Source organism: Rutilus rutilus (genome assembly GCF_951802725.1).
Source record: "Rutilus rutilus genome assembly, chromosome: 19".
Classification (NCBI taxonomy): domain Eukaryota; kingdom Metazoa; phylum Chordata; class Actinopteri; order Cypriniformes; family Leuciscidae; genus Rutilus; species Rutilus rutilus.
The window spans coordinates 21263521-21277397 of record NC_140232.1 but is presented as its reverse complement, the minus strand read 5'-3'; the positions used below and the strand labels follow the sequence as shown (position 1 = coordinate 21277397).

The following is a 13877-nucleotide window of genomic DNA, read 5'->3' as shown; positions in this document are numbered from 1 at the left end:
TGTACATTTAATTAAATATTTATTGCTTAAATAAAATTTCACAAATCAGTGTTTTATCACAAGTCAGGTTTGTCCCAAATATTGATAACAGGGCTACAAAAATTTTATATAAATTATAAATGTACTATTTATATTTATGTTTGAGTAAAATGAAAATATTCTCTAAATTACTGACTTTATTTATTTATTTATTTTTAAGCTTCAGGCTCTGTTTTATGCCCTGTTTATGCTAAGTGACTGGCACATTGCTGCTTTGGATCTCTCTTGCGCTCTCAGCCCTGCTGGTTAACATCTGGTCGCAGTTTGAGCATCTGCCTGCATCTTTTATGACCCTTGATCTTTCGTTCATTTATGCTCCACTGATTTTGACCCTTCACAGTCAATGAGGCTGCATACAGGTGGCCATAGTTAAGAGTGTGTACATGTTGATAGTGTGTGTTTGTATGTGTGTGTGATGTCTTCCTCTTTCTGAACCCTTCAGTAATTTTAACTTAAGAGCTTCATTCCCATGTTGAAAGCTCTGATTGGGCTTCAGTGAGTTTTAAGTATGGATCATTTTCTTGATATTTGTTCGCTCTTTTTCTCTGATCCATTCAAATTAGCTGATTCCTGTAACTCTCCATTTAAACACTCCAGTCAAACTCACACATACCAAAATCCTTTGATTTCCTATGAGCATGAACTGCATTTGATGAGTTTAACTTGGTTGTCCAATGTAAAATACATGTGTTGGTGTAAGTGATTGTGCTGTAATGATCAAAATTGTACGTTAATTTGCTACCAAAACCCCAAACATTTTAAAATCACCTCTATCTTTGTGTGTTTGGTACAGACGGAGTGTGCAAACTTTGTGCGTTTGCTGCAGCCATTTAACCGCACTCATCTGCTGGCCTGTGGAACTGGAGCTTTCCAACCCGTGTGTGCGTATGTGAACGTCGGACACCGTGGAGAGGTAACATATGAGCTAACACTCCCTCCCACTACTTCACACCTAGTTTGTTTGTGTATGCACATCAGGAGAATCTAATTTACTTATGTATCAGAGACCAAATTGTTTAAGGTCAGAGGTCACCCACCAACAGACTGACCCTAGAGGTCAAGACTAGATCGTGAGAGAAGATACAAAGCAAAAACACAGAGGATTCAGAGCAGAGGATAGAAAAGAGAGATATTGCTGGCATGTGTCATACAGATATGAATATTCTGGCATTGGACAGAATACAGAGTGAGCTGCTCTTACTTCCTTTGAGGTGTTTTATCTTATGTGTCACCTCAGGGCGTCAGAGATGTCTGACAAATAGACAATAGTACATTGTGTAACTGAACTGGCACAGTTCACCATAGGTTTAATCTGTTTTTGGCATCAACTGGACTCCCATACGTCTGACATCACTGACAGTAAAAACTACTCCCTTTCTATTATTACACATTAGATGAAAACTCGTTTACACTTTAATTCGATTGTCCACTTTAGACATTCTACTAACTATAAGTAACTTTGCAACTACATGTCAACTAACTCTCATTAGAGTAGAATAAGTTGATATGTACTTCCAGGGTTACTTATAGTCAGTAGAATGTCTGTTGAGGACCATTAAAATAAAATGTTATCAGATATTAAGCAGACAGTCTACTAATACTCTAATGACTGGTAGTTGACATGTAGTTGCAAAGTTACTTATAGTTAGTAGAATGTCTAAAGTGGACTATCGAAATAAAGTGTTACAAAATCTCATATGATACAGCCTAGAAACTCAAAGTCAGATGATACTATTTCATTTTGTAATCAGAGCAGTATTTATCTGCTTCAACAACAATTAAGAACTTAATTAGGGTGACTTGAAAAGACATGTTAATGATAAATATACAACCAATAAACTAGTTAAAACTTTAATGTGGATATTTTACTTCAGTATTTCACTAAAGAAGACACAGGGATTTATTCTTTGGAACTTGAATCAGGAATCAGTAAACCGTTTATTTGAACCGGTTCATATAAATGTAAACCCAAACTAACCATTTCCCTGTTCTACTTACAGTAAGAGAGAGAAAAAAAGATTGTATATGAAAGCACAATCATTGCCTCAGCTCTTTTGGCAGTAAAGCTACGTGTTTGATAGACCATGTCAAGAATAACTATGATGTAGTGTTGTGTTATGCTATTCTGGTACTTGTTTCAAAAAGTAGTTTGTTACTTGAAAAGTTATGCTATTATGAATTCAGCTGAAATACTGTCAATTCATCTGCTACTGATAAATGTGAAAAAAGTTACTCCCTAACATTGTTTTGTTACTCCCTAACATCAAAAAATGTTTCTTGAGCACCAAATCGGTGTATTATAATAATTTCTGATGATGCTGAAAATTCAGCTTTAACATCACAGGAACATTAGGTCCCAAGGTTTTGTTTATAATCAGTTCTTATACGATTAGCTGAAATCAAGAAGTAGTAACGATATTGAATATATCTTTGGAAATATTAAAAGGGCCTTGGGGTCTCTAATACCCCAAACAGAACATGATGATTAATAATACATTAAAGTATTGTAAAAATAAACAATATATTTTTTCACTAGCAAGAGAAATTCATGTGTCAGCTATAGTTTATCGTTGAGTTGTGAAATTGATGTGAATGTTCTGACTTCTTGTTGGCAGCATGTGTTCAGTTTGGACCGTACCACAGTTCAGAATGGGAGGGGGAAATGTCCTCATGACCCCAAACTACCCTTTGCAAGCACCTTCACAGGTACAGTGCCAATGTGTTAAGTTTCTGTGTAAAAGTTCATGCCATTACATGTTTGTGTTGTGTATTTGAGAATGTGTGTGTGTGTGTGTGTGTGTGTGTGTGTGTGTGTGTGTGTGTGTGTGTGTGTGTGTGTGTGTGTGTTTGGCTCATGTGTGTGTAGGGTGGAGATTTCTGCTTGTCAGTTTTCAGAGTTTATGGACCTTTGTAGATTGACTGCTCTGATGGGGGAAATTTGAGATGCTCTTCAGGCCAGGTTTAGTGTTACAGGGGTCTTCTGTGTTTGTGTTCGTGGGTGTGTTACAGTCTTCTGGGGCATGGACACATCTCCCAGTGCGTATAGTGTGTGCCTTTACAACAATGCACAATCTTGGCTTTCTTTGCTTGTCATTTTGCCAAATGCAATATGTTTTGCGACAGATTTTTAAGATTGCGTATTAGAGACCTTGGAGATCTTTCACACACTAACATGCACACATTTCTGTCAGATAATTCATGGGTAACAGAGTTGTTTTTTTAAAGTATGTGTTCATACAAACACATGCAAATTATAAACATGTAGTCAAGTTTAGTAAGTACAGTAGTAACTTCTAATCTCAGAAGTAACGTGTGTGACTTTGAACAGCTATTGACTGTATATCAGGCTGATTTATAGGTGTGTGAATGTGTTTTTTTATAGCTGATAACATGATTTTATGAAAATGTTAACAGTGAGGCTTCCTGCAGAATTATTTTTACTTTTCTTATTTCTCACATAAGATATTGAGAATTCAGCTGTCTGCAATGACCTCCAATGCTCTTTCACTCTCTCTCAGGTGGAGAGCTGTACACCGGTCTTACTGCGGATTTTTTGGGGAGAGACTCTGTGATTTTGAGAGGTTTAGGAACTCGCTCACCCATGAGAACAGAGACAGATCAGAGAATTCTACACGGTATAAAAATACTTGATATTGATTTTAATAAATATTCTTATTTCTTATGTATTTTATAGCTTTATTCTGGTGGAAATTATGGTGATGGAAATGACAATTTAACATTTTAGGAAGAAAATGTATGACAAATTTCATAGCACCATGTGTCATAAATATTTTCATACACATATTTTGAACAATTATTAAATCGAAAAGCTTGATTGGAAATGAAACACTATATTTATTAGTGGAAACCTTGTTGTGGAAATCAGTTTTGATATTGTTTATGAAAAAAAAAATTGAAATTAAGATTCAATTAAAAAAAAATTAGATTTTTTTTTTTTTACATTCCAAAGAGTAAATATTGCAGTAGTTATTTCAGTCTTTATATATTCATAATCATTTTTATTATTTTATTATGTATTTTCATATTTTAAATCTTGGGACTTTAAGTGCTCATCATTGATGAAACACCCAATTATTCTTAAAATGATTTCTTATTGATTTGTAAAATCTACATACTACAAACAATTAGATCAGTATAAGCATTATAATAGTGTATGTGTGTGTGTGTGTATGCAGAGCCCAGGTTTGTTGCGGCCCACCTCATCCCTGACAGTGCAGACAGAGATGACGATAAACTTTATTTTTTCTTCACTGAAAGAGCAACAGAGACCACAGAGCGAGACGATGAAGGAGCCATACACACACGCATTGGACGATTGTGTGCGGTGAGGCAAACCACAACAAACACCATATACATACATCCAGGCACAAGTAGACCAGTATACTGGAATGCAATGCTCTTGCCTTGTTGTCAACCCCATACACACAGCTGTTGGATGGTTTGCATGCCTCTGAATCACACACACACTCACCGATTACCCCAGAATCCGTACACACACATACACACCGCTAACACACAAGGGTCTGTAGAGTAAGGGGAGCAGTACAAATCCCTCTCTGTCATTCAGAGGTCAGTGTTCAAAGAGCCGGGTTCATTCGCACATTACTGTCACTTTGACTGCTATTCATTGTTCAGCTCAAGCACATTCCCAAATCACACACACACACTTAAACTGCAGAGAGGGTGATTATTTCCGCATATACAGATTACACAGATTTCAGATCCTTTACACCACCCAGCTGTTTTGCTTTTTTGGGATCCGTAACAATCCTTCCCTTACAGTGCCTTAATCTCCATAACTGGGTGCTGCTGTGAGATATTTTGTGATACTGAACTGTTCTTGTTCCCACGGGAACAGTTACAACTGAATGTTTATGTATAAACAGTGTTCAAATTACAGGGGTTAGTGGTGTGTGACCCCTTTAATTAAACCAGTTCACCCAAAAAAGTCAAATGAGAACTGTCACAAACTCAATTTAGTAAGTGATTGTGGGGGGAAAGCATTGTATGGATGCACTGTGGCACCTTTCGTATACTAGTATATTATTATGTAGTATGCTATGATTTGGGATGCACTAATTCTAATCTAGCATACTACTTAGGATGGATTGTATACAAATTGAGACGCAGAGACAGTTTGTTTTACCAAGAGGTCATTGTGTGTGTGGTCTGGGGCTAATTTGAGTCCGTAATCTGTTCAGAAGTGAATTCAACGCCTCATGATTTATTGTTTATGCGATTTCAGAGTGATGTGGGTGGGCAGAGGGTTTTGGTGAATAAGTGGAGTACATTTATTAAAGCCCGACTGGTGTGTTCTGTTCCTGGACCTCACGGCATCCAAACACACTTTCACCAGCTGGGTGAGACGATAAACAGACACTCCCTCAGCTCTTTTATATACAATATTATATAAACTTGAAATCATTTTGATCTCTTACGCCTCTTGTGTGATGTGTTTGTCATGCAGAGGATGTGTTTCTGTTAAGGACCAAAGATGAAACCAATCCAGAGATCTACGCAATATTCAGCACAATCAGGTCTGACTCAAATCCAGACTGAGAAAACATCTGTTTATTTCATTCAGTTTTCATCTTTGTATAATTTTTTAATGCATATTAAATTACACTTCTATGTCTTTTATTATATATATATATATATATATACAGTATATATACACATACATATTATGCCTTTTCCTCATTTTAATCCAATTTTATTATCTTTAATTTAGCTGTTTAGCTCTATTTTTTTATGCCATTGTAAAGAATTTAAATCGTCATTGTGTGTGAAATGTACTATATAAATAAACTTCATCATTTTTAAGAGCATCAATCAGGTATTTGTGAGTTTAACAGAACATTTTCTCTCTCCAGTAATGTGTTTCAGGGCTATGCAGTGTGTGTCTATAGTATGGCTGATATCCGTGAGGCGTTTAATGGGCCATTTGCTCATAAAGAAGGACCGGACTATCAGTGGGGACCTTATGAAGGACGAGTCCCTTATCCACGACCAGGAGTTTGCCCCAGTAAAATCACAGCCCAGCCTGGCCGTGCCTTCCGTAGCACACTGGAGTTTCCGGATGTCGTTTTGCAATTTGCTCGAACGCACCCACTAATGTGGCGCCCCATTTACCCCTCACATCGACAACCACTGCTGCTCCGGACCGGCGCCCCCTACAGGCTCACACACATCACTGTAGATCGCACACAGGCCGAGGACGGATACTATGATGTCATGTTCATCGGCACTGGTAAGGAGCGTGACTTCATTTTTTTTCATCACTTTACTTTTTTTCATCACTTTACTTCATTTTTAAGTGTATTTGTAACCGTGGTTGAATGGTTGAATAACTGTGACCTTTGACCTCTTCAGATATTGGGACAGTGCTAAAGGTTATCGTACTAGGAAATGGTAACTCTCTCACCAGTGAGGAAATCACACTGGAGGAAATGCAGGTGTTCAAGGTCCGTGAGCTCAAAAGTGTGGGACGTTTTCTATTTGAATATATTTTAAAATTCCTGTGATATCAAAGCAAAATTTTCAGCATAATTAGTTTAGTCTTCAGTGTCACATGATCCTTCAGAAATCATTCTAATATGCGGATTTGCTGCTCAAGAAACATTTCTTATTATTATCAATGCTGAATTCTTTGATGAATTGAAAGTTCAAAAGCATTTTTTTTATATTTAAATATTTTGTAATAATTGAAATGTCTTTACTGTCACTTTTGACCAATTTAATGCATCCTTACCAAATAAAGTATTAATTTCTTTAAAAAGTCTGACCCCAAATTTTTGAACAATAGAGTATATCTGAGTACCTTTATATCTGTTTCTCATTATATTTATCTCTGCAGGTACCCACTCCCATAACCTCCATGGATATATCTGTGAAAAGGGTAAGTTCATGCATCATGTACACTCACTGTACTGTTCCAGTAAATTAACGTAAGCGTAGTAACCTAAGCAGCACCATAAATTAATTTTCCACAAAATTCCCAAAGAGGCTTTTACTTTGTGCAGAGACTCCACTTTGTGTGTATATGCTTTTTGGCTCCAAAGCATTAAACATTCATGCAAAACAACCAGTTGTTATTCATCATGAAGCGGGTGCTTTATATCCAAACAGTTCACTTATTTCATGGACAGTACTGGAGCCACAGGAGTTAAAGAGAGTTCACCCAAAAATGAAAATTGTGTCATCATTTATTTACCGTCAAATCATTCCAAACTTTTTTTTTTTTTTACTTTCGTGGTATTCAAAAAAAAAGATTCACACTTAAACACATACAAACTAAAGTGACTCCAGGTTTCATGTCAAAAATGTCAAATGGTGTTGTTTCTTGTGTTGAATATTTGCCTTGAATTTTTATTAAATAATGACTTAAAGGTGCACTATGTAACTTTTGGCCCTCTAGCGGTTAAAAAACAAAACTGCATGCATTTTGTGGAAGAACATTGTTTTGGTTCTTCTTCAGCTCTCGCTTTTACAACCCCATTTCCAGAAATGCTGGGACATTTTGAAAAATGCAATAAAATCAAAAATCTGTGATTTGTTCATTCTTTTAACCTTTATTTAACTGACAAAAGTACAAAGAAATGATTTCTAATGTTTTCTCTAACCAAGAAAATGTTATTGTTTGTTTACCACCTTTCCTTTTAATTACACTGTTAAATCGTTTGGGAATTGAGGATACTAACTGTTTATACTAAAGATAATACTAACTTTTGCAAGTGGAATTTTTGCCAAATCTCGCCTGATACAAAGATGTCTTGAAACAGCTTTTCTCCTTTTCATGATGGGCCATACATTTTCAATAGGAGACAGATCTGGACTGCAAGCAGGCCAGTCAAGCACATCCACTCTATGGTGTCGAATTAACTGCAGGCAATGCATCAACTGGCATTACGTTGCCTTGTACCTGTACTTGTGTAATGACAATAAAGTTGAATCTAATCTAATCTAATCTAATTACATATTTTCACTGTGAAACAAACTTCTTTTGTTTCACAGTGGAAAGAAAGTAAATGATGACCGAATTTGTTATTTGGTTGAGCTATCCCTATTTTGCTCAAGGGAGCAACTAAAATTGTTAATTTTCTCTCTCTCTCTTACAGCAAACTTTGTTCGTGGGTTCACAGACGGGTGTTGTCCAGGTTCCTCTGCACCGCTGCAGTTTGTACGGTAAAGCCTGTGCCGAGTGCTGCCTGGCTCGAGATCCATACTGTGCCTGGGACGGACACACCTGCACGCGCTACCTGCCGAACACAAAACGGCGTTACCGGAGACAGGACATCAAACATGCAAACCCAGCACTGCAGTGCATGGACCAAAACCTCAGTGGTAAGAAAGAAGGAGAGAGGTGACAGCCTCCTTAACTGAGTGCAGCCATGCAGCATGAATGTCAATGCACCAGTGGCCTCCTCTGACAACTTAAATTTCATTTACATGTCAAAGAGCTCACTGATGTGAAAGTCTAAGAGAAGAGCAATTCCTCCGGAGATTTGAAGTCAAATTGTTTAATCATTTGAATTAGAAACTTCAACACACCTTTGAGCTTGTTCTAATAGGAAGATTAATAGGGTTTGAAGGGCAATCTCACTCCACTGAGACAAACTCTCTGTGAAAGACAGGAACTGATAGAGTGAGAGATGAACAGACAGATCACTCTCCATCTCTCATCACAGAGGAGAGAGAGTATGAGAGGAGAGAGAGTATGAGAGGAAAGAACAAAAGAGGTGTGAGTGAAGAGCGCTTGAGTGTTTGCATGCCAAAGGTGAGGATGTTGGTGATGAAAAGGGATTATATGTATGTGCACTCTTATCCAAACACACATGCAGTGGAAAATCCCTGACTGGCCTTACTCTGAACCGTGTTGTGTGCCTGTGTTAAAGTGTCATGTGATCTTCTTTGTAGTGGAGGATCTGGATCTGACTGAAGAACGGGTCATTTATGGCACTGAGAACAACAGCACCTTCCTGGAGTGCATCCCTCGATCGCCACAGGCCACTGTCACATGGCACATTCAGAGAGATGACCACTTAGAAGAGGTGAGAGACATACAAAAGGATTAGAAGATATCTACAAGGACATCAAAAAAGCATTCGGACACTTAAAAATGTCGAAATATCATTGCATTAGTTAAGGGTTTTTAAACTATTTGATGCCAGGGTTCTCTTTGTGAAAGACATACTGTTCGTGGCTCCAAGTCTCTGCTCCGTTTCAAATGAATCTCAACAGCCTTTTATGAGCACTATTAATTTATAGAACACCTCTAAGGTAAGTTTTGACTGAAAATTTTTACATCAGTTTTTTTTTATTCCACTTACATGCCAAATGCGCATATCCGATTCATATCAGATTTATTTTCACATATTGAATGAGGCCTGAAACCGATCTGAGAATATCAGAATCCATGTGCTTTTTTCCTGCTTGCATGATCCGATCTGTGCCACATGGGAGGAAAAAAATCGGAATTGGGTCACTTAAACCATTTTATGTAAATGTGGCCATTATACTAATGTATAAACCTAAATAGATCAGTTTAAAAAAAATTGTGATTCCAAAAATTAAACTAAAGGCGGTAATGGTGAGGAGAAACAAGTACAAACTATTCTAGAAAGTACTATGTTACAAAGAAGTAAAGATGAACAACAAAATATACATTTTCAAAATTCTCAAACATTTTACAAAAGCTCACAAAGTATTTCACGTTTAAATTATTAACCAATAAATATACAGTTTCAAATGAATACATTTGGACACATTCTGTATGTGAACATGCCCATAGTTATGAATAGTTGTGTTTTCACTTTTAAGACACTTTCAAATATCTACTGAAAATAACCTTGAAACTAATTGGTGAGCAGTCATTGGGAAATCCCATTTTGTTTCTCTAATGCAATGAAATGTATTCATTTTATTTATTCATTCATTTACTGTTTTTGAGAAATAAATCATGTGATTTGTACATTTCCAATAATTTCTTTTTTTCCTCTCTGTTCAGGTGGAATTAGATGAACGTATCATTAAGACAGATGATGGTTTGTTGTTCCGGCGTGTGTTACGTCAGGACGAAGGCATCTACGTGTGTCGATCTCGGGAACACGGATTTTCGCGAACACTCTCACGCTTCTGGTTGGACGTCTTACACGCCGACGCCCTTTCGGACCTCCTGTCACGTGACAGTAAATATAAAGTGTGGTCACCGTGCCCCGCCAGCACAGCCCCTGCCAACCGTGGCCCAGCCAGGGCGTGGTTCAAAGACGTCTTGCAGCTGATTGGTCCTTCAAATTTGCCGCAGGTGGAGCAGTACTGCGAACGCGTTTGGTGTAATGAGAAGCTGAGACGCAAACACAAAAGCATGATGGACAAATATCGGCAAGCGCAGGACTCCGCGCGGAAATCCCGAATCCAAAAGAGCACGGGAGAATCCCGAATCCGCTCTCCACGGGACCTCAACTCACTAGAGTAAAATACAGACCCACGTGAAGCAAAATGAACTTCCAATGGAAAAGTGGACTGGATTTTTAGATGCCCTTATACACACACATAAACACTTGCTTTTGGTGATGTAAAATAATGTAGGTTTTATGTCGAGCAGTCCAAGCTCTCTCCATGTTAATTAGGACATTCTTGAGCGCCCTCTCCAAATATTCGTGTGACCAGGACAGCCGGCCCTCATCACTTCACAGTAGACCGTGGCTGATGTTATATATCTCACTTAAGAACTTAGCAGCTGCAAAACCTTTTTACTGGAACAAATGAGGGTAGAACAGGATGGGACTAGTAGACTGGAGCGCTGCCACTGCTAAAACAGGTGCCAAAAAACATATATCCATTTAAGATTCGTCTGGCTGTGATACAACTGGGCATAATGCTTAGAGACTTTTCCTCAACTGAGAGCTATGGCAGTGCTCAACAAAACTCAGCTTGCCAGTACATTAAGCTGTAAAGAATTAAAAGTTTGGACTAATTAGACTTTTTTCTGGTAACTAAATCATAGGTTGACGACCGTTGAGACTTCAACAGAACTGATTTTGTTCTTAATCAGCTTGAAACACCACATCGCGATCATGAGCTACAGAGCTTTGTACAGGGTCAGTTTCCTTTTCATTCTTTGCAATGTAAAGTTTTGGTAACACTTTATAGTAAGGTCTAATTCTTAAGTTAATGCATTAGCTAGTATGAAATATCAATGAACAGTAATTTTACAGCATTGTGTGGTTTTTTGTAATATATATATATATTGACCTATTTGACATTGTATAAATGAACATTCATTTATTATGAATGAACATGAATTAATGGTATATTTATAAATGAACATTAACCTAGATTCATAAATGCTGTAAATACTGTTTGTTGTTAGTTCATGATACTTAATGCATTTAGTGTTATTACACAGCTCACTGGAATACTCGACTCTAATTGGTCAATTCAGTGGTCTGATTTTTCTTAATATCTGTTGTTATGCATGGCAATGCTGTAACTGAAACTGATGATATGTATCACACCACAGACTCGCTCCTTCTGTTTCTCAAGTTGTGCCCAACTAGACACTGTGTACTTATAACTATGTATTACTCTACACACTACTCAAGGTGTGTCCCAATTCACAGCTCTAATTGTGTTGTCTGGATGAGAAAATAATTGGATAAAATTCATACACAAGACGGTTGAGTACATAGTGCATAGTGTAAACGCATAGTGTATAGTACGCATTTTGTCACACGACTATAGAAACGCGGCTGGTGTTATCTTGCGTGCGAGTTATCAGTTGTATTGAAAATGACCTCTGAGAACTTTACTATTAATATTACGTCTTTTTTCTATGCCGATTTTGTACAGTATGTTGTCGTGGACTTTTTTTTTATTTTAGCCGCAGTTAAAGATGCTATTCTGATAAGACTATAATTTAAACTCAATATGTCATGTGCACATATTTATTAGGTGAATAACCATGTATTTTAACGACCACCTAACTGTACATTTTTCATGAATTGAACCTTATTCTAAAGTATTACAATGTTTTAATCATATATAATTTAATTGATGCAATACTAGACAGCTGATTTGATGTTTTACCATTCATTGATGACAAAAGCTCTTCAGCGACTAAAGTAACCTTGATGCGAACATCTGTGTCCTTTCTCGCTGTTCACATTCTCGTTTACTTTGTACATCTATACGAAAAACTCCTGCTTCACTTGAACCATTTATTTATTTATAGTTAGAAAGGTCTGGGGGGAAAGTGAATGCTTTCTCTAAAACATTGCTGTCTGCTGTTTGGCTTGCAAACTTTCTCCAATGTTTTTTTAGAACTTCAGGAGAAAAATCATCAAACCGCTGGAACAAATCAAGCTCACTTAATATAATTGTATCTGTTCATTGCCCTGACAGGACTGACTGCATAGACTAGTTGCACTGAAACTGCTTTTTGTGAATGGGTACAGCAGAACTGCTCTGATCCTTCATTTGTCATCAGCTTTTTAATGTAAATACAACATTAAAACAATAATCTGACTGGAGTGCTGTACTTTTAAAAACATGAACAGCATCTTTTTCACTCTTTTTAAACATTGATTGTACTGATTTTAGTTCATTTTCTCTGTATATAAAACACAGCACAAATGCAGTGTTTTAACCAGTGTGTCTGATATATTTATGTGTTATTTAAAAGTGATTCTTGCATGCAGAAAACTCCGACCTCTGTTTGGTTCAGTGATACATAAATAAAAACATTTCACAGAGAGTTTTATGGGTTTGTGCTTCACACCGGGTCAGCTCAGAGCGACCCCCCTCTTAGCGGGACCCAGGGGTTGGGTGTGACCCTTCGTCATTACAGATGTTCCTTTTACGATCTCCATCGTGTGCTGGTTTATCATGCTGAAAAGGTCTTTTTCTCCCGAGATTGTCTTTGTCAGTGCTCAATTTAAAAATGACTCCATTCAAGTGAGGTCATATGTTGGTGTCATTAGTCATTAAGAGGCTCGACATTAAGAACAAGCGGCTGTGCTGGGATATATTGCCGCTGGAGAACAGACCACAGTAAAAGAGCTATAAAAATCAGTGAAGACGTTCATAAACCAGACCCAGCCAGAACCCGAAACACCAGCTAAACGAGGCCCAAATGTGCGTTTATATGTGATGTAGTTAGCAGGTTGATGCGGTTACATTGTATAACTGTCAAACTGTGCCATGGTTTCGCTCTCAGTGTTAAAAAGTTAATTGCAAAGTCATGAATCTCTGTTTTTATTTCTACTTGTTTTTAGAACCCAGACCTGAAGAGTAAACTTTATCACATAACTCGCCTCACCTTTGGTGCAAGAGAATTACTCAGACCTTTCAAGGGGGCCTCAAGATGACTTTAAACTATTTTAAATGAACTAAAACAACAAGTGTGATTTTGGAAAAGTCATGCCAATTAATACACATTTAAAAAGCTATGTTTGGGCATTTTTATAAAAACATTTTTCGTGTACACGACAACAGTGTTTTTATGGGGGCTTGAAAATATAAACTTTTGAAAACGGGTTTCATAGTGCAAGTTTTTAAAAACGATACCGTTACCGTCTCCACATAAACTACAAAAATGCGCATTTATGAAAACACTGACGTCACACGCATGCTTATTACGTGTTTAGTCTATAGGTGCGTGTTTTTTTCTTTACAAAGTGACACCGCCAAGCGCCAACTACTGGCCTGTTAGCATAATACATCGTTTTTAGTAGTTTTCGCAGATCCGTGTGAACGGGATAGTTTTGACAACATATCTGTTTTTAGCACATCATTGTCTTGTAAACGTAGGCTACTCT

At 37.4% G+C, this 13877-nt stretch overlaps 1 protein-coding gene across 1 annotated transcript in view; it reads left to right on the top strand.

The window, feature by feature from the left end:
* Positions 1-12814, top strand: part of sema3bl (sema domain, immunoglobulin domain (Ig), short basic domain, secreted, (semaphorin) 3bl) — a 29738-nt gene extending 16924 nt beyond the window's left edge. Inside the window, exons 4-15 of the mRNA XM_084388833.1 lie at positions 833-952; positions 2655-2745; positions 3558-3674; positions 4236-4384; positions 5306-5420; positions 5528-5597; positions 5934-6310; positions 6433-6524; positions 6917-6958; positions 8178-8403; positions 8977-9110; positions 10067-12814. Of these exons, the coding sequence (XP_084244959.1) occupies positions 833-952; positions 2655-2745; positions 3558-3674; positions 4236-4384; positions 5306-5420; positions 5528-5597; positions 5934-6310; positions 6433-6524; positions 6917-6958; positions 8178-8403; positions 8977-9110; positions 10067-10534 (2001 nt within the window). The 3' untranslated portion in view covers positions 10535-12814. The remainder of the gene's footprint in view (positions 1-832; positions 953-2654; positions 2746-3557; positions 3675-4235; positions 4385-5305; positions 5421-5527; positions 5598-5933; positions 6311-6432; positions 6525-6916; positions 6959-8177; positions 8404-8976; positions 9111-10066) is intronic.
* The last annotated feature ends 1063 nt before the right edge of the window (positions 12815-13877 follow it).